Raw genomic sequence first — 27,106 nt, 5'->3', positions numbered from 1 at the left:
GTCTCAGGAAGCATATTTTACATTAGTGCCTTTTTACTTGATCACTTTATAAAAAAGTACAGGTGCAGGTGACTCAAATAAAATGGCCCCAAACATCTGGCCTTTTTACTGTGACAGTGCAGAGAGTACTTGGACCACATCCTTTCCCTAAAAAGGACTTTAGCTATTTCTTGGAAATCTATATTAAGTCTGGATTTTGAGCCTTCATGTTGCTTCTGAAGATGTATGTTTAAATTATAGTTTCTATCATAATAAATTGCATATTAGCCTATGGGCATACCAAAAGCTGTGCAAAAATATTCCTGCTGGAGTGTGATAATTCATGATACAAAACAAGACACTTTCATCAGTACTTCCCATTCCCTGAAATGTGAGATCAAAACTCAGTGAACCGCAGTAATGCTTAGAAAAGACAATATGAATTTAAAAAGACAGATATTACACTGTGATAGAGGTCACCAATATTTGAAGGTCACAAGAAGAGATAAGAAAGAAAGTGGTGTCCTTGGGTGTCACTTGCAATTTGTGGAGAGAATTGTGGCTCATAGGAAAAGACCAGTATATATGATTGGGAGGGTCACTATTAATTAGTTCGGTTATCATTTGTTCCTGCATTATGCCCTGTGCCTGCCTTTTAGGATGTAGGGTAAAATGTATAGGAGAAAATAAACTGATAGGTATGATTTACCAAAAAGCTTGGCCTCCAAAAAGAACTGAAGTAGATGTTTTTTTTCTTTGTGTGTTAAGCTTTTCTTGTCTTTAATCAAACAAAAGTAAAAGCAAAAATGTAGGGTGTGAGGAAACCGACTTCAAAGTAGAGAGCACAGTTCATATTTATGAATGAAAAACAAACTTGGGTAGTCTGAAAGAAAAACTTAAGGATTGTATACGAAGATTTTAAACCATTATGTCAAAGAGAGGCCCTTCAAGGTAGATATCTTTTAAATTTTTGTTTATCTGTTGGGTAGTGGTCTCTGGCAATGGATAGCTGCTTAATAAATGTTACCTTCTGCAAGCCTTGCTTTTCTAAGATTTTAAACTAGCTCTATAAAATTGTAACATTTGAATGCCCTAGCCCACTAGGGAATTATTTAGCTATATATTTTATTGTTGTTGGCTGTAAACTTTCCTTTTTTTCCTCCAGTTCTAACTTTTTAAAAATACAGTTTCTCCCCAAGCTTTTGAGAGTGAGGAAATGTAAGGTGGAGGTAAATTCAGTGCAGTTTTATCTAAATGTTATCAAAAACTCTGGTTCTTGTTACTTGAACCAGGAATCCCAAATGAGATCTCACTCTGAATTTTAAGTACAGCAGATTCTGCCCTTGTTTGGAAAAAAGTTGCTTGAGTGGCATCAAACTTAATAAGAGTCCCTCAGCTTTTAATTTCTTTATATATGTATATATTTTTTCAATACATTTATTTACTTATTTTTGGCTGTGTTGGGTCTTCATTGCTGCGCGTGGGTTTCCTCTAGTTGCGGAGAAGCAGGGGCTACTCTTTGTTGTGGTGCGCTGGCTTCTCATTGCGGTGGCTTCTCTGGTTGTGGAGCATGGGCTCTAGGCACGCGGGCTTCAGTAGTTGTGGCTCACCGGCTCTAGAGTGCAGGCTCAGTAGTTGTGGCGTCCGGGCTTAGTTACTCCACGGTATGTGGGGTCTTCCAGGACCAGGGATCCAACCCGTGTTCCCTGTATTGGCAGGCGGATTCTTGAGCACTGTGCCACCAGGGAAGTCCCTTAATTTCTTTTTAAAAAGGGAGCAGCTTAGGGTCAGACCTGCTTAAATTCAGTTGGAGGGGAAGTGTTCGGGAATAAAAAAGATGAATTACAATTTTGTTGTTAGGGCAGTAAACCAAAAATTGCTAAAAACTGGTATCTAGGCTTTCCCTGGCTATTTGGCCTTTGTGACTGCTTACTAGCACCTCCACTGGAGGGTATGATGAAGGGATAGAGGCGAAAAGCTAATTAGTTTAGCTTCTGATGTTTGCTAGCATTAGAGGCTTTGCAGAAAACTGGTCTGATAAGTTGAACTGTCAGGAAAGTTTCGTTAAACTGCTCATATATTGCCATGGAGAACTGAGGATGTTTGAAGACTTTAAGCATATTTCAGAAGATAATGGATTGCTGTTTTTTTGTAGTTAATCTTTAATTCAGTATTCTAAAGGGATAGGTTGATTCAGTGAGATCCCTCGACTTTGGTCAGGTACCCCCTCCTCATCCCCTACCCCCCCCAACCTAAGAAGAACTTGTTTGCTTTTGAATTGCTTGAACCCTTCAAGAAATCTTCGATTTTTAGAATTGTTCAGAAATACTTGTATTATTAGAGTTTGCTAGGAAGAGATGAGATAAAAATACATTTTTCCTTCTTTGTTTTTTTTGTGAGGTAAACTGGTAGGAAACTTGAATGCAGTGATAGAATAGAAATAGGATAAACATGAATAAATATTTTGATATGTAGTTATCCTTCAAAACAATTTTATTTTTTTTTAAAATACAAACATGATCTTACCTGTTTCGTAGCTTGGTCTTTTTTTTTTTTTTTTCGCCCCCCCCCCCCCCCCCCCACCCCGTACGCGGGCCTCTCACTGTTGTGGCCTCTCCCGTTGCGGAGCGCAGGCTCAGCGGCCATGGCTCACGGGCCCAGCTGCTCTGCGGCATGTGGGATCTTCCCAGACCGGGGCACGAACCCGTGTCCCCTGCATCGGCAGGCGGACTCTCATCCACTGCGCCACCAGGGAAGCCCTAAACAGTTTTTTTTTTTTAATAGCTGCATAATATTCTATTGTATCTTTTAAGTTTAGCTTTTTTTTTTTGTATTACAATTCTTCAGTAAAAGAACTGTCTTCAGCAGAATTGTGCATATATTCTTATGTATCTGTGAGAATATTTCTGTTGGATAAGTTCCTAAAAGTGCAGTTACTAGGTAGAAGTCTGAGTAGTTGCATTTAAAATTTTGATAGGTATTGCCTTCAAAAGGCTTATGTAGCCAAATTTAGTAGTTTAAAAATAGCTTTAAAAAAAAAGTAACTTAAAAAGTTTGTCAGTCTGAGTGCATGTGCTTGGCAATGTAAATGACTGGAACTTGAGGTAGTTGAAGTCTGTCCTAGATTCTGTTGGTTCCTGCTTCTTTTTTAAAAAAATTATTTATTTTATTTATATTTATTTTTGGCTGTGTTGGGTCTTCGTTGCTGAGTGTGGACTTTGTCTAGTTGCAGCCAGTGGGGGCTACTCTTCCTTGTGGTGCGCGGGCTTCTCATTGCAGTGGCTTCTCTTGTTGCGGAGCGCAGGCTCTAGGTGCGTGGGCTTCAGTAGTTGTGGCACGCGGGCTCTAGAGCACAGGCTCAGTAGTTGTGGCACATGGCCTTAGTTGCTCCGCGGCATGTGGGATATTTCCGGGCCAGGGACCGAACCTATGTGCCCTGCATTGGCAGGCGGATTCTCAACCACTGAGCCACCAGGGAAGCCCCGTTCCTGCTTACTGTTAGATTGTTTTTTACCTTATGATCAGACACCCCCATTAACTTTATAATGAATCTCCATCTGATGCATTCAGCATAGACTACTCAGGTTAGCTAACATGTATTGGCCCACTCTCTGCCAGATGCAGTACTACATGTAAGGATAGAGATAAAACAAGCCATAACCTTCCTTTTAAGAAATATACAGTCGGGATTGGGGCGGGAGGGCGACAAAACTAGGTGTTTATGTTCCATTATGAGCTGTTGCCCAGGGTGTCATGGGAGTGCATATTAGACCCTAGAGTGGAAGAGACCTCTAACTTCACCTGGAATGAATGGGGAATAGTTTAAAGAGCATGTGATCTTGAGCTAAAACTTGAAAAGCAAAGGTGCCAAGGGTATGGAAGAATCTGGAACTATAAGATTCAGGTGGCTAAGGTGGGGACAGGTTGGAGATGAGGCTGAGTGTAAAAGGGGGGCAGATAAATGCTGTGTGGGAGTTTGGGTTCATCCTTACCCTAGAGTCACTGAAGGATTTTAAGCGGGAGCACAACATGGTTGGAGTTATGTTCCCTCTCTTCTTCCCTTTTTTCCTCCTGCTTTCTAGTAATCATTTTGGTAGTGGGCACGAGGTTGAAGGCTTGCTGAGACAGGAAGAAAGAACAGTTGGGAGATTACTACTGTCTGGATTACTGTAATACGTAAGAGGTTCTGAACTAAGGCAGTGGTATTAAGGATGCAATGAATGTACCTGTCATTCTATATTGAATCCTCCCTATTTAGCCTTCAGTATTCAGTCAGAATGTCATCTCTTTCTGAAGCCTTGCTTGATCCCTTCAGGAAAAACAGTGCTTTATCATCTGGGTTTACCTTCACACCTAATTTCTATCTTTTTATCTTTGGCATTGATGACACTGCTATAATTCTCGGTGTCTCCAGCATTAGACCATGAACTCCTATAGCCTTCCTATTATTCCTATCTGGTATTAGTATATGTTTAAGTATTAGTATATGTTTAAGTAAGATGTCTATGGCAGATGGCAAATCAGTGATTGGGATCGGGATTCATTCACATAGGGCATGTTGAGGGGCAGGAACTGGTTTTGGATTTGGTGTTGGGGGTAGGGGTGTTGGAAGTAGCTGTATGGGCGATACTGGACCCCCCTTATTCTTTAGGTTTCAACTTAGATGTTTTTGCCCCAGGAAGCCTTCTGTGACCCCACCCACTCTCAGCCTGTGTGAGGGTCCCCTAATGTCCCCCCAGGATTCCCTGATCACAGTGAGTGTCTGTCTTTACGTGGGGCTTTGAATGCTGTAGGCATTTTAATAAAATGTCTGTTGGAGATAATCAGTTGGTATTTCTCATTGACTTTCCCATAAAGACTAAAATTCAAAAACCTCATGTCTAGCAGTTAAGCTCCTTCCAGTTTAAACCTAGTCTTGTATGTAGTGGTAACACAACATTGTAATTCAACTATACTTCAATTAAAAAAAAAAAAAAAGAAAGCATGGGCCTTACAGTTAGAGATTTGAATCGGAATCCCGTCTCTGCAGCTTGGTAGTTGTGTGATCTTGGGCGTGTTACTTAACTTCTGAGCACCAGTTTCCTTATCTATAAAATGAGAATAGAGTACATACTCGTCTTATAATGTTATTGTGATGACTAAATGAGGATGTGTATGTAAAACATTTAGCACAGTGACTGATGCAGTAAAAGGTCAATTAATGTTAGTGAACATTAGAGCATTTAGTAAATGTTAGTTAACGTTAGAGCAATCATAATCTGTTCTCCAGCCAGAGCTGTGATTCCCTTAGTAATTATAAAACCTAAGAAGCCCTGCCCTGTTGGCATAGAAAGTGTTAGGGACTGGGGTGGTGAGGTCCACATTATTTCTTTGCTTTATAATAAAAATTTTGCTGCCCACTCCCTGTTGTATTTCATAACAAGTCCACATTTGTAAAAGAAATACAAAAAAAAAAACTTTCTAGTGTGTTCCATAATGTAGCTTTTGATACTTCATCACAAAGCACTGCATAGCTGCTTTTTCCCTCTCTTTCTTGAGAAGCTGCACATGTACCACTTGGTTTATCCAAGTTCTGTGGATCATCTCCGAAATCCTTCCCTATTATTTTGATTGTGTCAGGTTTTTTTTTTTTTTTTTTTTTTTTTGGCGGTACGCAGGCCTCTCACTGTCGCGGCCTCTCCCGTTGTGAAGCACAGGCTTCGGACGCGCAGGTCCAGCGGCCATGGCTCACGGACCCAGCCGCTCCGCGGCATGTGGGATCTTCCCGGACCGGGGCACGAACCTGCGTCCCCTGCATCGGCAGGCGGACGCGCAATCACTGCGCCACCAGGGAAGCCCGTGTCAGTTTCTTGATTAGAATGTCCTCATCTTTCTCTGCTTAGCACAATCTTATACGTGAAAGCCTACCTCTAGGTCTTTTTTGACTACTCTAGCCCTGTCAGTAAGTACTCACAATGCTTACTATGTACCAAGCCCTAACTAGATAAAGTTAGTGAGCATGCAAAGAGGGATGTTAAGGAACTTCCCTTGTCTCGGAAATAGAATAAATTAATATTAATAAATTGACAACTAGGGAACATTCAGATGATTTTAATTGAGTGATGACTTTAAGTGCGTTGTACAATTTAAGCAGGAAGAAAGTGATGTGAATCTGAATAGTCTAGAAAAGTTGTTGTGGAGATGCTGTGTTTTGAAGGATTAAGTTTTGGGCTTAAAGGGTAGAAGGACCTTCCAGGTAGAGGCAGCAGCATAGGCAAAGATTATGGAGTTGAATCTGGGGGCAGGGAGTTCTAGGTCTAAGCCAACTGATGCACTTGCTTTGATATTGTTTTAAGTTTCATCTCAGAGAATTTGGACTCATGAGAAAGGTACTAGGAGTTATTCTAGTAGAGAAGAGAGGCGATAAAAAGAATGGGTTATGGAATGGATTAGAGGACTGAGGCATCAGTCAGGAAGCTGTTATGATAATTTAGATGTGAGCTCATGCAGACGCGGGCTGGGTTTGGGTTGGCACTGTTAGGAAAGGAGAGGATACCCCAAAACTGAACAGCCCCCCCTGCCACCTGTACAGCTTTATGAGAAATAAATGAGAGATTTTTATCATAAAGGAGCTGAAATTATGAAGGAAAAGACAGCCTTCTCTCTTTTCTTAAGAACCTTTACCTTTTCGGTCTATGTCACTGATTTGGCCCTTCTGCAGACTTTAGGCCCTTCCAAAGCCTGGAGGAGACTTCGACCATTCCACTGTGGTGAACACCTTGGTTGAGATTCTTGTTGCATCCTATCTGGATTATTGCAGTAGCTTCTTCATTGGTCTTTGACTTTTTACTTTCTTTTAATCTGTCTTACCCAACTGGTCTCTCTGAAGCACAGTTCTCATGTGTCACTCGCCATCTGAAAAACCTTTAATGACTTTCTGCTGCCTTTAAGTCTGAGTAAAGGCTGGCTATTGAAGGTTGTCCGTTAATGATCTGGCTTCAAACTTCCTTTTCACCTTTTTCTATAGTGTTTTCTCTGTTAAAATATGCTTTATATTTCAAGCAAATTGATTATTTCTTTCAACCTCCAGGATATCCTATGTTTTCCCACAGTTTTGCCTTTTCCCGTGCCTTTTCCTCTCACTAGAATGCCACATTACCCTTCTTTTACCCCAGCCTTCTACATAATGAAATTTTAGCTAATTTTCAGGTTTCAGCTGAAATTTTGATAACTTCACAGACACTTCCCTAACCATCCTTCCTCTGCCTATTTCTTTGTTTTGTGTAGAGTAATGAGGTGATGGTGGGAAGAGGTTAGTAGAAGCCACATTATGGGCAAGCTTCTTGTCCCCCATTTGATTTTTGCTTCTGTTTTCAGTGAAAGTGCGGTTGTTGGCCACCCAAATGGCCAAACACTTCCCTTTGGGTCCTGGCAGCTTATCAACATTTTTGCAAGGTGGATGCTGCCAGTTTATTCTTGTGTAACTGGAGTCCTGTCTTGGGAATTTACAAGGAATAAGGCGTGGTTCTCACTGGCAGGTGTGGAGTTAGTTTTGACTTGCACTATTTGAAGCAGCCAGATATGTGTGCTTTCTGGAAATCTGTATATACAGAAATATATATATATATATATATGTACAGACATCTGTAGCTATAGAGATAATCTATCTCTAGACAGTGGTTCTCAATTGGGGGTTGTGATTTTGCCCCCTGGGAGACATTTGTCATTTCTGGAGGCATTTTTTGTTGTCATAATTTATAGGAGAGGAGAGTGCTGCTGGCATCTGGTGCGTGTAGAGGCCAGGGATGTTGCTAAACCACCTGCGGTGCACAGGAGAGATCCCCTTCCTCCACAACGAAAAATAATTTGGCACAAGTCAGTAGTGCTGATGTTGAGGAGCTCTGTCCTAGGGGTGTACTTCGGCTTCCCAGTGCTGCTTGTGTTAGGTGGAAGTTTGTTCTTGAATCTGTATTGCAGTTTATAATAATAGAATCATAAGCACAGGAAGGGACCCTAGAGGTCACATATTTGGACTTTATTCTAACTTGTATCCCTCAGAACAGTGTTCTGCAAGATATTGATAGGTGTAATGGAAAAAAGATGTTTATTTGTTAAAGCTGCAAATATTTGAGTATTCAGTATAATGAAGTGTGTTGTGAATCTTCATCAAGGAAGTTTCTCCTAAATGTGTTTGCCTGCTGAACCCATTTGACATCTTCCAGTCTCCAAAATGCTTCCTTGGAACTGGGAGGGAAACTGTTATTACCTAGCCCAAACTTTTATAGCCTTTTAAAGGACTTTGATAAGATAGCCCTTGTTTTTGTCTCTTCAAGCTTACTGCTGAATCTTAATTTATGTCAGTGACAGCAGGTACATTAGCTCCATCTTTTTTTTTTTTGTCAGATTGTGGTTTATTAGATGAACTAAAAAGTTGGAATATTTTAGGTTCCTTTATTCTGAATGTACCATATAACTTTACTATCTGTCCCCACCAGTGAATTGGAAATTATAATCCCAGCCCGAAACCTACCACCCAGGTTGTTATGAGGATTAGTAAGTAATTATAGCTTTTAATGCTTTGTATTCTTTGGAGAAAGGTGATTTATCATAAACTGTTTTTGTAAAACTGCTTAAGTCTGACAGTTTTTCTCTGCTCTGAATTGTTGAGTAGTGATGTTTTTTGGGATTCAGGTGGGATGGGAATCGTTTCAATCAACATTTTGCTCATTATGTTAAATTTAAGAAAGTTATTGTGATATTTTGCCTTATTCACATTTTTTGGATCTTTAAGAATTTGCATTATTTTTGCTTGCTTCCCTTTTATTATATAAGCAATACATGTTTATGGTGGAAACATTACATAAGCCAGAAAATAAAAGACAAAAGAATCGTATCACCTACTTTTTAAAAGAGAAATGAGGTCATAGTATGTGTTTTATTTTTTAACACCTCTTTTTTTTCATCTCACATTTTTTCATTTCAGTAATATTTGCTTTTTGTGTATAGGTTATAATAACAATGCAAATAATGGGTGCTTGTGCCAGGCACTAGGTTAAGTAATTGAAAGTATTTTGTTTAATCATCACAGCAGCCTTCTGAGGTCAACTCTGTTTCTTGCAGATGAGGAAATTGAGGGAACAGAATAGTTAAATAATTTAAATACAGGTGGAGCCAGGATGTGAACCTGGACCGGCTCCCCTTATCTGTGACTGTCTTTGGGAGTAATATTGCATCTCAGCACAGCGTTTCAAGTCAATGAAGGGAGAGGGGTGTAGTTTTTAATATATATATTTTAACAGCAGTTTTGGTGTAGAAAGATAAAGATTTAGGAATTAGGAAGGGAATTTATTCTGAAGACTTCACTTTTCCCCTTCCCTATTTATTGAGACAATTGTTTTAGTAACTACTCTTTGCAATGCATCCTGTGGGGATATTGAGACCAGGGACGGAGTGTAAGCAAAATAAATTCACTTTTGAGGTGTATGTGATTAATGTCAAGTTCTCGGACTGCTTGCAGAGGGTCAGAGAAATCTTGAAAGAGATGGGATTTGAGTCAGCAGGTTTTTCTTTAAGTTGTGAATTTTTAAGAACTGAATAATTCTGAAATAACTTTGGTATGTTTACTGCTTAAGTACCTCTGTGGTGTGATGTTAATTACACCCCTCTTTTTAGGAGAACTGTGTGAACATGAGTTTTCCTCAGTAAGTTTTGTGGAAGCTGTGTAACATCTGTGCCCTTGCTTGAGTCCCCAGAGGGAGGCTGTTTCCTGCTATTTCTGAGACTTAACTGTAGTGCTTTGGGGTAGTAGGCTACATCTACTCTCATATGCTGTATTAATCATCTGGCACTGCTAATGTGCCTCCTTGCGTTGTCAGTATCAACTGTATATTGATATCAGTTCGAAAGAGGAGATTGAGTTGGTGGGAAAGATCAGATAGTGATTTTTGTTTATGGGAGAAAATGCCTTTTATAAAATTGACTTAAGGTATTTTACATTGGTTCATCTGTCAATTCAGCCAGTGTAACATAACTATTTTTTATTACATTAGGAATTATTTTTAAATTTAAAATCAGAAATAGGAAAAGTGGACATAGAACAGTTAGTCACACAGAATGCCATATGCTAGAAAGTCCATGAGGATAAAACTCTGTAATCCCCAGAAGATCTAGTTTAATGAATATAGGATGTTTGTTAAAGTTATTATAAGCTTAGAGTGAGAAAATTTTGGCAATTACATAGAGCACTAGTCAAATTTGACCTATAAGTGTATTGGTATTTGTACGGATGTTAATCATTTACTTAAATATTGCGATACTAACGATTTGAATTGCCATACTATGAAGAATCTTAGTGTAGTACTACAGGGCTTACCATCCTATGTTGATTGTTATCTAAAGATAAAATGTTTGACCAAATTGGAAGTTGCTGTCATTTTTTTTTTTTTTTTTTTTTTTGAGGGAGGAGGAGGTTGCGTTTAGTTCAGTGATTCATAAACTTTTTGGTCCCAAGGCCTTTTTTCACTTTTAAAAAATGTTGAAAACCACAGAGAACTTTTATGGGTTATTATCAGTAGTTGATTAGAAACTTCGAGAAATTCAAGGAATAATTACTTACGGGGAATTCCCTGGTGGTCCAGTGGGTAGGACTCCGCGCTTTTACTGCCGAGGGCGCAGGTTCAATCCCTGGTTGGGGAACTAAGATCCCACAAACCACGCAGCGTGGCCAAATTTAAAAAAAAATTATTTACGAATTCATTTAAAAATAACAAACCTATTACATATTATGAAAATAACTTTTTACCAGAACAAAAAGATATTAAGTGTGAATAGCATTATTTTCCATTTTTGCAAATCTTCCTAATGTCTGGCTTAATAGAAAACAGCTGGGTTCTCCTATCTGCTTCTGCATTCATTCTATTGTGATATGTTGTTTTGGAATTATATAAAGAAAATCTGACCTTGTACAGATGTGTAGTTTGGAAAAGAGAGGAGTATTTAAATAGCCTTTTAAAGTGTGGCTATCCTTTGACACTGTACTCAAACTTGACAAGTAGTAGTTTCATTAAGGTTAGCTACACTGTGGAATCTAAAGCTGTTTCAGTGAGTTTTTCATACTCTGTCACATTAATCCGTTGGCTTGTCTTGCACTTACTTTACCCATGCACTCGTTTCTAACGATCTTGGTCAGTTGGTCATTCACTGAGTTATGCAGATCTTCCCAAGGTTGACACATTTCATTATGTGGTATCAAATTCTCATTCACTAATATCAGCAGTAGTCTACTTAATCAAGACTTCAGTATTGGGGAAATGTTCAAGCTCATGGTGGTGGATACACGTTTTCAAAATACTTATTTTTGCTTGAAAACTCAGATTTTCTCATTGGCAACAAACATCATCATTGGATTTCCTTGAAGTGACAGGTTCACTTTGTTCATTTTCAACAAAATGTCTGCTAACTATTCAAGTCTGAATAATCATAGTTTGTCAGTTGTTCTGCCAAGTAAAAATAGTGTTCCGTGAAGGGAAGCTTCTAGTTCAGCTTGTAACTCAGTTGTACTAGTGCTTTTTCTCAGATTTCTTAAAGCAGCAGAAGTGCTTTATGCCTATTTTCCCTTTCATTGCACAGAATATTTGTATACCTATATACACACACACACACACACACACACACACACACACACACACACTGAAGACTCGAGTGGAGATTTTATAAAGTTCATTATTTTCATATTTCACCAAGGACATCAAAGGTCAGTGGTACTAACCTATTTATTTATTTATTTTTAAATGCATAGAGAATACAGTGACCAGTGGTTATTAGTAGTTTGGTGCCTTTGCCCTGAATTGTGCAAAGGTACCAGTAGTTTTGCTCAGACTTGTTTTTGCACCTTTACTGCGAATGTCAGCACTATGAAAAAAGGCAAATAACGTTTAATATTATTACGAAAATGCTTTGATCTTGTGGATCTCTGAAATGGTCTTCGAGTTCTCAAGAAGTCCATAGGCCACACTTTAGGAACAGCTGGCTTAGTTCTTTGCATAGATTTCCTTTTACTCAGACCAGATAAATCAAAGGGGATAAAGGAGTGGCATATGGCTGAGGTTTTTAGCTTGGGTTACTAAATGAAAGCAATACCATTACCTGAGATAATAGAAATGGGTAAGGAGTAAAAAGAAAGTCAGTTTTGAGTTTCAGGGGGCTTGAGGAACATAGAGGTGGGGATGTTGATTAGTGCAGCTGAGCATGCTTTTCTGAGCGCTAGGAGGCCTTACCATGTTGCTGTAGTGGTGGTTGCCAAGGAAGTGAGTTGAGAGAGAAGAGGGCAGAAGAATGGACCTTGTTGTCAAGGATGTCTGGAAAGGAGAATTTCAAGAAGAGTGGGGTGGTCAGCACTACCTAAGGCTTCAGAGAAGTCAGATAGAATGCGGACTGAGGCTTGAGCATTGGATTTGATAATGAGATTACTGGTGACCTTTGCCAGAGCAGTAGGAGTACAAGCCAGATTATAGAAGAGTGAGAAGTGCAGAGGCAGCTATTTATAACTTTTTTTTTTTTTTTTTTTTTTTTGTGGTACGCGGGCCTCTCACTGTTGTGGCCTCTCCCGTTGCGGAGCACAGGCTCTGGACGCGCAGGCTTAGCGGCCATGGCTCACGGGCCCAGCTGCCCCGCGGCATGTGGGATCCTCCTGGACCGGGGCACGAACCCGTGTCCCCTGCATCGGCAGGCGGACTCTCAACCACTGCACCACCAGGAAAGCCCTATAACTATTTTTTCAAGAAGTTTTCGGGTAAAGGAAAGAGACACATCAGTTGGGCAGTTAATTTGAGAGGTGGGCCATACTGAGGACAGCAAAAGAAAAGAAAATTGATGAAGTGAACTGGTAACACAGGTGTGATACAATTAAGCTTTTAGTATGATCTGTCTTGCAGAGAAGTGGGAAGCTGACGAACATTGGATCCTTTGGCCAGAAAAATGTACAGACCTGTGACAATTGGCATAGAAACTTTGGTAGGGATGAGGAGTTCCTTACTAATTCTTTTCTGTTTAATTCCTGGGTGCTTAGTTTGATACATTTGCTTTAAATTCACTAATTTCAAGAAGTTTTAAAGATATTTTTTAGATGCAGATGATTTAACTTTAACAGTCTGTGGCTACTTTCAATTTACGGTAACAAGTGACAAAAAAGGATGGAATTCTTTCTCTTGTGCAGGGATTGTGGCCCTGCCCCAACACATCTCCCCTTTTGGTTTGAGTGTTTTTCTTCTGGAGGCAGAGTTTGGTTAACAGCCTCAAGTAATGTTTGTATTAAAAACATGTGTGTTGTTTTCTAACGTGCTTGTATTTATAACTTCCTTTTCTTCTTTCTCTTCTAGTCTGTTCTCTGGGGAGGCGGTAAGGGGCTGTGGAGCTGGCCTCGGCACCGGGAGAGGCTGGACTTCCTGTCTCTCTGTGCTGAATGGCTGCGATGGCGCCCGCTCTCACTGACGCAGCAGCTGAAGCACACCATATCCGGTTCAAACTGGCTCCCCCATCCTCCACTTTGTCCCCTGGCAGTGCCGAAAATAACGGCAACGCCAACATCCTTATTGCTGCCAACGGAACCAAAAGAAAAGCCATTGCTGCAGAGGACCCCAGTCTAGACTTCCGAAATAATCCTAACAAGGAAGACTTGGGAAAGCTGCAACCACTGGTGGCATCTTATCTTTGCTCCGATGTAACATCTGTTCCCGCAAAGGAATCGTTGAAATTGCAAGGTGTCTTCAGCAAGCAGACAGTACTTAAATCTCATCCTCTCTTATCTCAGTCCTATGAACTCCGAGCTGAGCTGTTGGGGAGACAGCCAGTTTTGGAGTTTTCCTTAGAAAATCTTAGAACCATGAATACAAGTGGTCAGACAGCTCTGCCACAAGCACCTGTAAATGGGTTGGCGAAGAAATTGACTAAAAGTTCAACACATTCTGATCACGACAATTCCAGTCCCCTTAATGGGGGAAAACGAGCTCTCACGTCATCTTCTCTTCAGGGGGGTGAAGTGGTGGCATCTGAATCTGGGGACTTGAAAGGGGGTATGACCAATTGCACTCTTCCACATAGAAGCCTTGATGTAGAACACACAACGATATTTAGCAATAATAGCACTGCAAACAAATCTTCTGTAAATTCCATGGAACAGCCGCCGGCGCTTCAAGGAAGCAGTAGGTTATCACCTGACACAGACACCAGTTCTAACTTGGGGGGTGTCAAATTAGAGGGTAAAAAGTCTCCCCTGTCTTCCATTCTTTTCAGTGCTTTAGATTCCGGCACAAGGATAACAGCTTTACTACGGCGGCAGGCTGATATTGAGAGCCGTGCCCGCAGGTTACAGAAGCGCTTACAGGTTGTGCAAGCCAAGCAGGTGGAGAGGCATATACAGCATCAGCTGGGTGGATTTTTAGAGAAAACCTTGAGCAAACTGCCAAACTTGGAATCCTTGAAGCCCCGGAGCCAGTTGATGCTAACTCGAAAGGCTGAAGCTGCATTGAGAAAAGCTGCCAGTGAGACCGCCACTTCAGAGGGACTTAGCAACTTCCTGAAAAGTGATTCGATTTCAGAAGAATTGGACAGATTTACAGCCAGCGGCATAGCTAACTTGAGGTGCAGTGAACGAGCATTTGATTCAGACGTCACTGACAGTAGTTCAGGGGGAGAATCTGATATTGAAGAAGAAGAACTGACCAGAGCTGATCCTGAGCAGCGCCACTTACCCCTGTGAGTAGAATCATGCATAATGTCATTTTTGGGAAATGTTTGGACAAGAGAGAAAGAGTTGGTGAATTCCCATCACAGGAAGAATGGGCTTCTTTATATATAGGTGCCTAGATTTCTTTCGTTTTTCTTTTTCCTAATTTTAGGTAGGTGGTTGCATGTATACCTGCTAGTGAAGAAATGGAAGGTATATTTGGTACAGCGTTTGTGTTGCTGTAGGGTAAAAGCTGTTAATTTCCCATTGAAATCTTACTGAGAAAAAACTGGAAGGCTTCCAATTTGTAAAAGTGTACCCATCCTTTCAGAGTGAATAATTAGATTTCTTTTGAAACTATGTGTAGGATATTTTTGTAAGTTTATATGGCTTGACTTCACATTTTGTTGTTTCTAGTAAGTGGGGCCAAAAGTTTAGTTGACCTAGTTAAGTTCACTGGAATTTATAGTTGCTTCTAATTGAGCTTTCAGCAGAGAATGTACCCAGTCTTTAATTTTAACACTTGAGATTTCCGTATGTTTTAAGGACTAATAATCAGAAAATGCTTCAGAATATTTTGTAGGTTGCCTCCAAGCACAGTCTGCTTTCACAACCTCATTCTCTCCCTAAAAGAAACCATCTTTATCAGATTTGGATTTTATTTTCTCTCAGTTAAGTAAAATGTATTGACATATTTGTGATAAATTTGTACTGGATTTTCAAAATCTGTTGGTTTGAGGAAAATTATTCATAAGCTTTGTGTGGCACTTTAGGTGGACCTGGTTGAGCCAGAGGTGCTTTACTGTTGTTCTTCCCTCCTGACCCTGCATTCTGCTCCTGACAGATAAGGAAGTAAAATATATCTCCTTAAAGATAGATCAATGTACATTTATCGAGACTTATGAGAGAGTAAACAGAGTAGTTGGAAAAGAAGGGCAGGGGAGTTGACTAGTAGATCCTCTTTCATTTCCTTTTTGGGTAGGGATGTTGTAAAGGTTGGATTACTAGAGAAGGCTGAAATAGGTGGATATGTTGGAATAATTGGCTTTCCCTTGCCTGAAATAAAAAGGTGACTAAGCTTTTCACTGGAGAATTTGTTGAGACAGCTATGCTTTTAAGCATAAGTAAATTTCCTTTTTTTTTTTTTCAGTTTTGTTTGTGTTATTCACATGGATAACACTGTATCTGAGTATGAAATTTTGGTTTGTGTTTCTATTTTGAGTGAAAAAATCTGGATAATTTTGCTGTATTTTTTCCTCATAGCCCAAGTTCCATTACCATTTGTTAGTTTACTGTGCTCAAGAGTCCATTTCTATATTCAGGTCTAAAGCAAATAAATTTCAGAGCCTTGCTACTGCTGTAACATAGTTACCGTTCCTTAAATGGATTAGTAGCTTAAATCAGCTTGCCAGTATTTGTGGCATTATCCCCACTGACTTTGCTGCGTAAACCACTGTTTTAAGAAATCTTGGTTAACAGTTGAATATTTTGTGTTTAAAAGTAATTTTGTGTAACATACTTTAGTTGAAACATTTTAAGTTTCCTGTACTTATTTTGTGTATTTGATGAAGAAAAACACCTAGACTCTATAAGCGTAATCTTTTCAGGATACATTGTATTGGAAACATTTCTGAGTTTTGGTAATGTTGGGGGTAACTGTTCCAACCCAGTGAAATCAGAATACCTAAGAGAGAACTTTTTTTATTTCATGGGGTAAGTCTAGTGATTTGAAAAGACCTCGTAGTCCATTTCACTTCGTTTCACTTCTTCTCACATAATAGTTTGTTGATTGATAGGGTGTGAATTATAAGGACAACTGAGGGATCATTTTAGGAAACTTTTTGGGATCAGTTTAATCCTCTTACAATGAAATCAACTAAATAATGCTTTAAAAAGTTGAGTTTCCATGCTTCAGATCGTATTAAAGTAAGGACAATTTGGACACTAAAAGTACTGTCAAATAAATGTACTTTTTGCACATTATGATATATATGAATTTATTGACAAATTAAAACCACCAATAAAGTGTAAATACTTATTAAGTTCTTGTTAAGCAAGGTTACCCGATTGACTCCTAAGGCTAGTATTTAGCCAGGTGTTTGTTGACCTTCTGAGTATTTTAAAGATTTTCAGCAATTGGCCAGTGAGAGTGGACGCATTGCTTTGATTAAAAAAGAAAAAAACCCGGGAGGTTCTTTGGATGCTGAGAAGCCTTTTCTTTGTGATTTAATAGTCCCTCCCAAATCTTATAACCAGATTTATAATTCTTGAGTCCTGGAATAAGAAGTTAGTTAACTCTTCAGGAGCTTGACCCAGCTGGTGAATTTCAACTTTTTACCTCTTAGAGTAGCCTGTCTAGTATTTCACTCCTTTGCTGAAGTACTGTCAGAGATAAAAGTCAGTAGATTTAGTCTGAGCAGCCATAATGAAAATATTTAGTAGAGAAGACTGTTGAAATGAATTGTTTTTAAATGATGTTGCTTAAATTACAAGTGGATGGTTCTCTGAAAATTACAAGCTTTCACCAAGAATTCATGTGTGTTTTTCCTTATTTCCTATGTTCCGAGAGGAATATCAGTGATTCATTGTAAATCCTAGGCACATGCTAGCAGTAGCAGAATGATTGGTTTTATATGTTGTTGAGAATTGTGTGTTTATCATTTTACAGTTAGTAAATTCTAATATTGCTGGATGAGACATGTTTAGAGAAGTTCTTTCCTTTTCCTTGTTTTTTTTTTTTTTGGTTAACTGATTTTATGTTTAATTTAAAACATAAAAGTTCTTTTTGGAAAATCATCCAAAAATGTTAATATTTGTATGTCTTCCTGTCTTGGTACATGTAACTACTACTTTGGAAAATCTGCACTACATTGAGTTTGACCTGTATCGTTGTTTAGTAACATCACTGTGGAATGAGCAGGAATTTAAACATCATCTTAAAAATTTTTTTTTTATTTGAAGTATAAATACTTTGATTTACAATGTTTTGTTAGTTTCTGGTTAACACCAAAGTGATTCAGTTATACATATATCTACGTATATTCTTTTTCATATATTTTTCCATATGGTTTATTACAGGGTATTGAATATAGTTCGCTGTGCTATACAGTAGGATCTTGTTTATCTATTTTATATATAGTAGTTTGTATCTGCTAATTGCAAACTCCTAATTTATCCCTCCCCCACCCCCTTTCCCCTTTGGTAATCATAAGTTTGTTTTCTATGCCTGTGAGTCTGTTTCTGTTTCATAAATAAGTTCATTTGGGTCATGTTTTAGATTCCACATGTAAGTGGTATCATATGGTATTTGTCTTTTTCTGATTTACTTAGTATGATAATCTCTAGGTCCATCCATGTTGCTGCAGATGGCATTTCATTCTCTTTTTTTTTGGCTTTTTTTATTTTTGATTGGAGTGTAGTTGCTTTACGATATTGTGTTAGTTTATACTGTACAGCAGAGTGAATCAGCTTTACGTATAGGTATATCGTCTCTTTTGGATTTCCTTCTCATTTAGGTCACCAGAGAGCATTGAGTAGAGTTCCCTGTGCTATACCATTCTTTTTAAAAACATCATCTTCTTGATCGAGGGACTAGAAAGGAAGCTGTATGTTTCAATAAATACCTCAGTGTTTAATTCTTAATTGTGGAAGTAGGAATAGAAGCATTTATTGGTAGTTATCTCGTGTTTATAACAAGAACTGTTGAGTGTGTGCTTGTGCGCCCACACTCTCTTCTTCGCTTTAGTTTTTCTTTGTATTCCTCCTTCTCATTTCTAAGAGTTTTGTTCTTCTATTTTGTTAGGAATTCCTGGACCTATACCTAGTTTTGCTGAATTTAGTTTTCATTTTCTTACCCTTGTGCTTGTAAACTTTTATAGTAAGTACCTGTAAAGAAAAAATCCTTTTCCAGATATTCTCTTAAATGTATTCTTAGATCATCAGTGTTCTGAGTACCTGGATAGTTTGTAGACCTCTTTTCCCTTAAAAACCAAAAACCAAAAAACTCTGTAAACTGTTACCATAGGCTTATCTTGAAGGTTAGAATAAAAATAATTCCATAAAACATTTTGTTAGTGACTACAGAAATATATGTTGTTTTATATGTAAAATACATCTTTATGTTACACAATGCCTTCTTTATAAGGACTTCAGGGCAAAGATATGCAACCAAGAATAATTGTATTTTTTCCTAAGCTTTTAAGTCTGTTTTTATTACCTGCCTGTTATAATTTGTGTTGTTCACTAGGTCTCCATTTTCCTGTTGGCTTTTTGGAAGTTTAGAGCCAAATTTGTAGGACTTATTGTTGTACTTGTTTTTTAAGCCTCATTCTTGGCTTCGTTTTGTTCTCCCTGTTCTTGTTTTATTTTCATGTTTTTATTTTTTAAAATTTATTCTAACCTATGTTTTATTTGTCTGATAGCCTCCTGAAGTCTGTTCCAGATCAAGGTTGAGTAAAAATAAACTAGATGCTCAGTTTAGTGACACTAAAGAAGTTATTTGAATTTTGATTGTCTTGATTGCGGTGACTTTTCTATGTTTCTGGGGAATTTCACCCTTTTGGAGTTGTTCATGAAGACTTCAGGGTATAATGAATGACTAGTGTGTTTGTTGATTTTGCTTTTTAGTTACTGTGGAAGGTTTTGTGTTATAGCTTGTACTTGAATTTATTAAGTTTTAACAGATGATGTTGCCAAAGGTGGCAGTCTACTTGATTTGTCCTTATTTTCCTATTCCTTGTCCTTTCACAGAATGATGGGGTGAGAGGTCTGTCAGCTGGAAACCTAACATCTAACCCTTCTTTGCTACAGACTAGCTATAGGGCTAATCATGTAACCACTTTTTCTAATATAAATGAGGAAATTGATCTCTAGGGCTTAAACTACTTTGAATTGTGACAGCTCTGTCTTTAACATTGATGGAGCTATTCTCAGCACCATTTTTTTGCATTTGGGGAGTCTGAGGCAAAGTTCCCTGTAAGTCACTGGTGTACCTCGAAACAAAATGGCTTTCTTGACTTGTGACTTAGAGCTTTGATTCTTTTACTACCTTAGGTCCCCTTTCCGCCCCATAATCCATTAAAATGATTATTGTGGATCTTACTGGGTGTATTACATATATGGGAATAATTCCATCATGTTCTTAGAGAAGTTACTTCAGAGCTGAGTAGACTTTCACTTGTCAGACACCTTGTTCTAATTTAATCTAATCATCTTTGATTATGTTTTTTTTTTCTTTTTATGCTAGCCTGCATATGACATCAAGTGACAGAAATATGAGCTTATGTATTTTCTCCGTCTTCTCCCCCCCCACCCCCCACCCCCCGCTTTTTTTCTGAGAAGTTATGTAGGTAGTGAGAATTATTCTTGGTGCTTCTTGTATGATTCTGAAGGAAGGAAGTTAGGCAGCAGGAATTTGGGGGTTACCCGTTTGCTGCAGATCTAGTTGCTCCAAATATTTTCTGTTGCCTTGGGATTGGTGTTTTCATTCTTTAAACTTGAGTGAAGGGGCTTCCCTGGTGGCGCAGTGGTTGGGAGTCTGCCTGCCGATGCAGGGGACACGGGTACTTGCCCCGGTCTGGGAGGATCCCACGTGCCACGGAGCGGCTGGGCCCCTGAGCTGTGGCCGCTGGCTGGGCCTGTGCGTCTGGAGCCTGTGCTCTGCGGCGGGAGAGGCCACAGCAGGGAGAGGCCTGTGTACCGCAAAAAAAAAAAAAAAATTGAGTGAAGTACAGTTGACCCTTGAACAACAATGGGGTTAGGGGTGCCCACCGTCTCTGCAGTTGAACATCCACGGCCCTCTGTATCCATGAATTCAACCAACCACAGCTCGTATTAAATGTTGAAAGAAATCTGCGTCTAAATGGATGTGCACAGTTTAAACCCATGTTGTTCAAGGGTCAGTTGTACACTTTTAAAGTGGTCATATATAAGTACCTATGAGTGAGTGTGTAAGACGTGAGAGATGCCATAGGTAAATAAACTGAGTTTCTATCCACAAAAAGCTTATAGTTTTGATGTGTATTGGAGACATGGTAGGTAAAGATGACTACTTAGAACAGTGCCTGGCATATAGTAATATATGGTAAATGTTGGGTGATGCAAATGAAATAGGAAGAGATCACAGCTGGTTGATGGAATTGGAAAGAAAGGATATTAGAAATGAGCCTTGAAGGATGGCTAGGATTTTGGTAGAAGGTTGTCTCGGTTGTGGCCTGATGAGGTAGGTCAGTACAGGAAGAAGGCACAGCATACACTGAGAGGACAGAGACTAAAAGGCATGGGGCTTTAGTGGCTAGAGTGGAAATACTTTAGAGATCTAGTAATATAGGTAAGTGTAATAAATGTAGTGTAAAAAGGAAAAGAGGAAATTCCAGAGGTGGTGCAGAAATAGATTTAATGGGATTATTAACAAAGGCGGTATGGGAAAAATAGGGAGAGATCATCATAGATGGTTGAAGTTTCAAGCTTGGGTGACTATAAGAACACACCTTGCAAAATAACCCTTATATGAGGGTTGAAGTTCTTTACCAGTGTCTCAAAAATGAAGGTTTCTGTATTACTTATAAGTTCCAGCAACTGTTAAAAATCAGGAAATGGACTTCCAAGTAATCCTGTGTAAGCAGAGAAGGAGGAGTTGACCTCTACAGAGAGGCCTCAGAACCTTACATTGGAGACTTTGGAATTAATTAATTCGCTTATTAGATGTATTGAATGCCTACTCTGTGCTGAGGTGCTATGGGTTGATAGTGGTGAATAAGAGAGACACAGTCCCTGCCCTGCCCTCATGGGCAGTATAGGTTAGAAAGAGAGATTATTTGAGCAAGTAATCATATAGTTAAATGATATATTTATAGTGGTGTGGGTGCCACAGAAACGAAGTTCGGAGTGCTGAGGGGGTGCATATTAGGAACATCTAATTAAGATGGGTGGGGATGTCCTAGCAAGTATCTTGAAGAAGTCACATGTAAGTTGAGACCTGAATGATGAGAAGGAGTTGGTGAAAAAGAGAGGAGGTGTGTTACAGAGGAAACGGCATGTGCTAAGGCCTTGGGAATGGGAGGTGCTGGATGCTTTCAAGAACAGTGCAAAGTGTAAGGAGAGTAGTGAGAAATGAGGCCAGAGAGGTTGCTAGAGGCTATGTCGTGTAGGTGGGCTTGTAGGTCATCTCCAGTTTAAAATTTTATTGTGAAACCATTGACAGAGTTTATTTATCATTGGATTTTTTAAAGACCCCTCTTATTGTATGAAGCGTAGAGTGGATTTGGACTTTGGGAAACCATTTAGGCTGCTGTGGTAAGCTATGTAAGAGAGTGGGGACTTGGCCTTTGGAGGGAAGAGTGAGGGAACTGGGTATTTTGGAGGTAGGGTGACTAGGACTTGTGATTGATCGGATGCGATGAGTGGGATGTTGAGAGAGAGGGAAGAGGAGTTATGGGTAATTCTCAGATTTTTGACAGGAGTAACTAGATTGGATGGATCTGTTGGGATGAAGAAGGAGCCAATGGGGGATGTTACTGAATGTGGTCCATATTTACTAATTTTCATTTAAACATTTTTGGCTGTTGGGCATATCCAGAAGTTTCAATGTCATTTGCAGAGCACCCTATTAGATTCCATGAGCAAGATAAACTGTTTTACTAGGAAAAGCTTGGAGTCACATTGTATTTCGAATGAATAGTACTTTAGTTTCTCTGCTCTCTCCCTGAGTAAAGGCCGACATGGATTAGATTATAGTCAGCCCTCTGGATCTGCAGGTTCCACATTGGTGGATTGAACCAACTGCAGATCAGAAATATTTTGGTGGTGGGGGGGGGAGAATTCCAGAAACTTCCAAAAAGCAAAACTTGAATTCAGAACTTGAATTTCAGTTCACTGGCAACTATGTATTTAGCATTCACATTGTAAAGTATTTTAAGTAATCTAGAGATGATTTAAAGTATACAGAATGATGTGCATAGGTTATATGCAAATACCCTATTTTATATCTGCAGACTTGAGCATCTGCATTTTGGTATTGGGGGAGGGGAGTCTGGAACCAGTCCCCCTCGAATACCCAGGGACATCTGTATTTTGCAAGGTAGGCAGAAATTCGTGCCTAAGGCATCTCCTTTCATAACTACAAGTTTGTTGTTTTTTTCCTGTTTTCCATTGTGTATCTGGGAAAATTATGCTATCTGTTTGAACCAAGGGGCTCAGTATATAATAAATATAAAGAGTAAATCTTACTAATTTTGATTCTCATTAATTAAGGCTTTGTGGCAACTTTAACCTATTTGAATTTAGTTTTATTTTTCTTGGCTGCGTCGTGCGGCATGTGGGATCTTAGTTCCCCAACCAAGGATCGAACCCGCACCCCCCTGCATTGAGAACGCGGAGCCTTAACCACTGGACCGTCAGGGAAGTCCCCCCATCTGTTTGACTTCATAATTGTATAATTACGAATAAAGGTTTTGCACCAAAGTGGTAAGCCAGATTGCTTTGAAATTAGTTTTAATCTAGTAATAAAAGTATCTGAAGAGTCTTCCTCAAACAGAATATACTGAAAAATTGTTGTTAAATTGTAAATGTTGTTGGTTGCTCTGGCAACCTATTTAGTAACATTGTAGCAACCATATAGCTTATATTCAGAACTCAGTAAGAGGATATGTGGAGAATATTGTGTGTGGGGGGGCAGTGGGGAGTGGACATTGAGGAATGGCAACCAGGAAGAGGGGTTAAATTCCATTTTAAATCATTTTCTGGGACTTCCCTGGCAGTCCAGAGGTTAAGACTTTGCCTTCCAATGCAGGGGTGTGGGTTTGATCCCTGGTCGGGGAGCTAAGATCCCACATGCCTTGCAGACAAAAAAATGAAAGCATAAAACAGAAGCAATATTGTAACAGATTCAATAAAGACTTTAAAAATGGTCCACATAAAAAGAATCATTTTCTTAAAAGATGTTTTACTTCTTCTGCCTAATAGAATAAAGGGCATGAGCCAGGGAACTGAATGATATCATTTATGTGTGTGACCATTTTCTTGTTCACCCTTAATCCCTGTTTCCTGTTTGTTCTTGTGGTACTTGAGAGATGCATCCTGGTAAGATAGAAACTGAAGGAGACAGAGCTAAGGGCTGTTGGGATTAAATTAGTCTGAAGCGTGGACCCCAAGAAGGTTTTGACTGAATTGATTTGGTTGAGCTAGGAAACATTTTAAATCAACTTTGCCTAATCAGATAACATAGTTTGAGACATACTGATAGAGGAAAAAAAGTAATAACCTACATTTGTGGAATATTTGGGGGTAGGTAATGTGTTAAAAGTGCTTTACATGCATTAATTTATTTAGTCCTCACAATACAACGAGGTAGATATTATCTTAGTTTTACAGACTCAGACTGAGGATTGAAAAGTTTGTTACTTGTTTAATGTCACATAGCTAATAAGAAATCAGGATACAGTCGTCCCTCAATACTCTCAGGGGATCGATTCCAGGAGCCCTGCAGATACCAGAATCCCGAGGAGGCTCGGGTCCCTTATATAAAATGGCCTAGTACAGTTAGCCCTCCATATCTGCAGATTCAGCCAACTTCAGATGGGAAACCTACAGTTAAAGAGGGCCGGGGACTTGCCTGGTGGCGCAGTGGTTAAGAATCCACCTGCCAGTGAAGGGGAAAAAATAATAATGAAATTATTATTATAAAAATAAAGTGAAAAAAAAGAGGGCCGACTGTATTAATCTAGGCCGTTTACCCACAGCTTGGGCATAAACGCTACCTATTTTAGTGGAAATAGAATCAAACTGTCCTTTGGATTTGGTTGATGAAAAGAGATTTACCGAACATCATGTAAAAATATGGCACTTTATGGTTAAGAAATGTAAGTAGTATTAAGGAATTTGATAGTACCTTTTTTTTTTTTTTTTTGCGGTACACGGGCCTCTCACTGTTGTGGCCTCTCCTGCTGCGGAGCACAGGCTCTGGACGCGCAGGCCCAGCGGCCACGGCCCATGGGCCCAGCCGCTCCGCGGCACATGGGATCCTCCCGGACCAGGGCATGAACCCGCGTTCCCTGCATCGGCAGGCGGACTCTCAACCACTGCGCCACCAGGGAAGCCCTGATAGTATCTTTTGAGGAAAGGTATACCAAGTATATTCTTTTTTTAAAAATTATTTATTATTTGTTGCGCGCGGGCTTTCTCTGGTTGCGGTGAGCGGGAGTTACTCTTCGTTGCAGTGTGCAGGCTTCTTATTGTGGTGGATTCTCTTGTTGCAGAGCATGGGCTCTAGGCGCACAGGCTCAGTAGTTGTGGCTCACGGGCTCTAGAGTGCAGGCTCAATAGTTGTGGCACATGGGCTTAGTTGCTCTGCGGCATGTGGACCAGGGCTCGAACCCGTGTTCCCTGCATTGGCAGGCGGATTCTTAACCACTGCGCCCCCAGGGAAGCCCCCAAATATATTCTTAACTTACAATACCATTACTCATTTCTTTTGTGGAACAGGAGTTGGATGGATTGGGTGGGGCATTTTGTTAAGGTAGATGTTAACATCTAGGAAGTGCCGGGGGTGATTTTTTTAAAAAAGAAAGAGGGAATTCCCTGGTGGCCTAGTAGTTGAGACTCGGTCCAGTGGTTAGGACTCAGTGCTTTCACCGCAGTGGCCCGTGTTCATTCCCTGGTCGGGGAACTAAGATCCTGAAAGTCTCATGGTGCAGCCAAAAAAATAAAAGTAAAAAGAAGGAGACAGGGGAATTAATAAGTATTGATCACACCTTCTGTATGTTAGGTGGTTTGCATTTGGTAAATCTTTAAAACATTCATATGATGAAGGTGATATCTTCATTTTATAGTTGAGACCCAAGACTATAGATACGTTAAATAATTTGCTTGAGATCATGGAGAAGATGAAAGCTAGGTCTTCCTTACTGCTCTCTCTACTGTTTTTCTCCTGGAACTGATTGGGCAGGAGCAGAAAGAAGATTCTGTTTGGAGAAATGGAGCAACCTGAAGGTGCATAGCTCTTCAGGTGCCTCTCTTTCGGCCCAGTACACTGATGAGCATGGCATTGACCGTGAGGGATGATGGGAAGGTTAAATAGTTTCCCTCTACGATAATAAATCTAAGGAGGTGCTTATTTCATAATTTTTTCCCCAGCAAATAAACATTTTTGATATTCTAAAAGGATGATTTATATTTCAACTTGCATGGAAAAATCCTCTTTATTTCCCCAGTTGCTGGAAAAAAGAAATTTTTTAAGATATGAAAGTATTTTATGTTCTTTCTCCTTTAGTCTTCCCTGTGCTTATAGCTGATGCTTGAATTGTTAGCATGTACTTAGTGTTTATTATTTTCCTCAAGGAATCTCTGGTTGTAAAGCAACTATACTCCGATAAAAATTAATTAAAAAAAAAACTCTGGTAAATCTGGTTACTATAAGAACTTGAAAGGCATGAAATAGCAATTGAAGAATATCCTGATTGGTTTTCAACCCAATTATACAGATTTTTGTCACTTCAGTGTCTGAGTATAAGGTTTATCATTAACATTTGATTTCTTATTTGATAATCACCAGAAAACCTGAAGGATAAACTAGAAGTTATCATTTTTCTTAGCATGTGTAGGATTAGTACTAAAGAGGGAACAATATAGTAGAAAGAATTTTGGACTACTATTGAGAATTGTTCATTTTAGTTTAGTCTTTTAATCTTCCTAGGCTTAAGTTCCTCACTTATGAAATCTCGATTATACCTTTTTGAAAAATATTTCTTGTTGTTTTGTAATGATGAGACCCAGGCTGGGATGGGAAAGGCCTTTGTCACTGTGAGCCATACTACCCTGTTTTGCTGATTATGTTGACCGTCCAGGCAACCCTCTGTGTAGCTCACACTGCCTGCATTACCTCAGGGAGTCCCCAGACTGGGTCCCATCAGGGAGTTAATGGTGGAGCCGCAGCAGTCTGCGCACTTGTTTCTGTCATGGGGTAACCTGGTGTGTGTGCCTGTGTGTACCTTTTTATTTTTTTTATTGTGTTCTACTTGTGGCAATGAAGAAATCTGAAAGTTAAGTTTACAAAGTGTGGACCCTGAGGATGGGGTATAGTGAGAGTAAAGACAAAGGCCTTTACCAGAAAGGTATCCTTTTCGCTTAATAAAGCTGTTTTTGGAGGGTTACACTTTGAAAATAAATATCCCTAACGGGGCTTCCCTGGTGGCGCAGTGGTTGAGAGTCTGCCTGCCAAGGCAGGGGACACGGGTTCAAGCCCTGGTCTGGGAAGATCCCACGTGCCGCGGAGCGGCTGGGCCCATGAGCTACAAATACTGAGCTCTGCGCGTCTGGAGCCTGTGCTCCGCAGCAGGAGAGGCCGCGACAGTGAGAGGCCCGCGCACCGCGATGAAGAGTGGCCCCCGCTTGCCACAACTAGAGAAAGCCCTCGCACAGAAACGAAGACCC

At 39.7% G+C, this 27,106-nt stretch overlaps 1 protein-coding gene across 4 annotated transcripts in view; it reads left to right on the top strand.

Annotated features, from left to right (window-relative positions):
• KANSL1 (KAT8 regulatory NSL complex subunit 1) overlaps positions 1–27,106 on the top strand; it is a 169,617-nt gene that overhangs the window by 32,603 nt on the left and 109,908 nt on the right. For all 4 annotated transcript variants that reach the window (XM_032615015.1, XM_032615016.1, XM_032615018.1 and 1 more), the window contains one exon: positions 13,335–14,709. In XM_032615015.1, the coding sequence (XP_032470906.1) occupies positions 13,418–14,709 (1,292 nt within the window). In that variant the 5' untranslated portion in view covers positions 13,335–13,417. The remainder of the gene's footprint in view (positions 1–13,334; positions 14,710–27,106) is intronic.

Source organism: Phocoena sinus, chromosome 20 (assembly GCF_008692025.1).
Source record: "Phocoena sinus isolate mPhoSin1 chromosome 20, mPhoSin1.pri, whole genome shotgun sequence".
NCBI lineage: Eukaryota > Metazoa > Chordata > Mammalia > Artiodactyla > Phocoenidae > Phocoena > Phocoena sinus.
The sequence above is the reverse complement of the archived record's forward strand: the minus strand, read 5'-3'. Positions and strand labels throughout refer to the sequence as shown.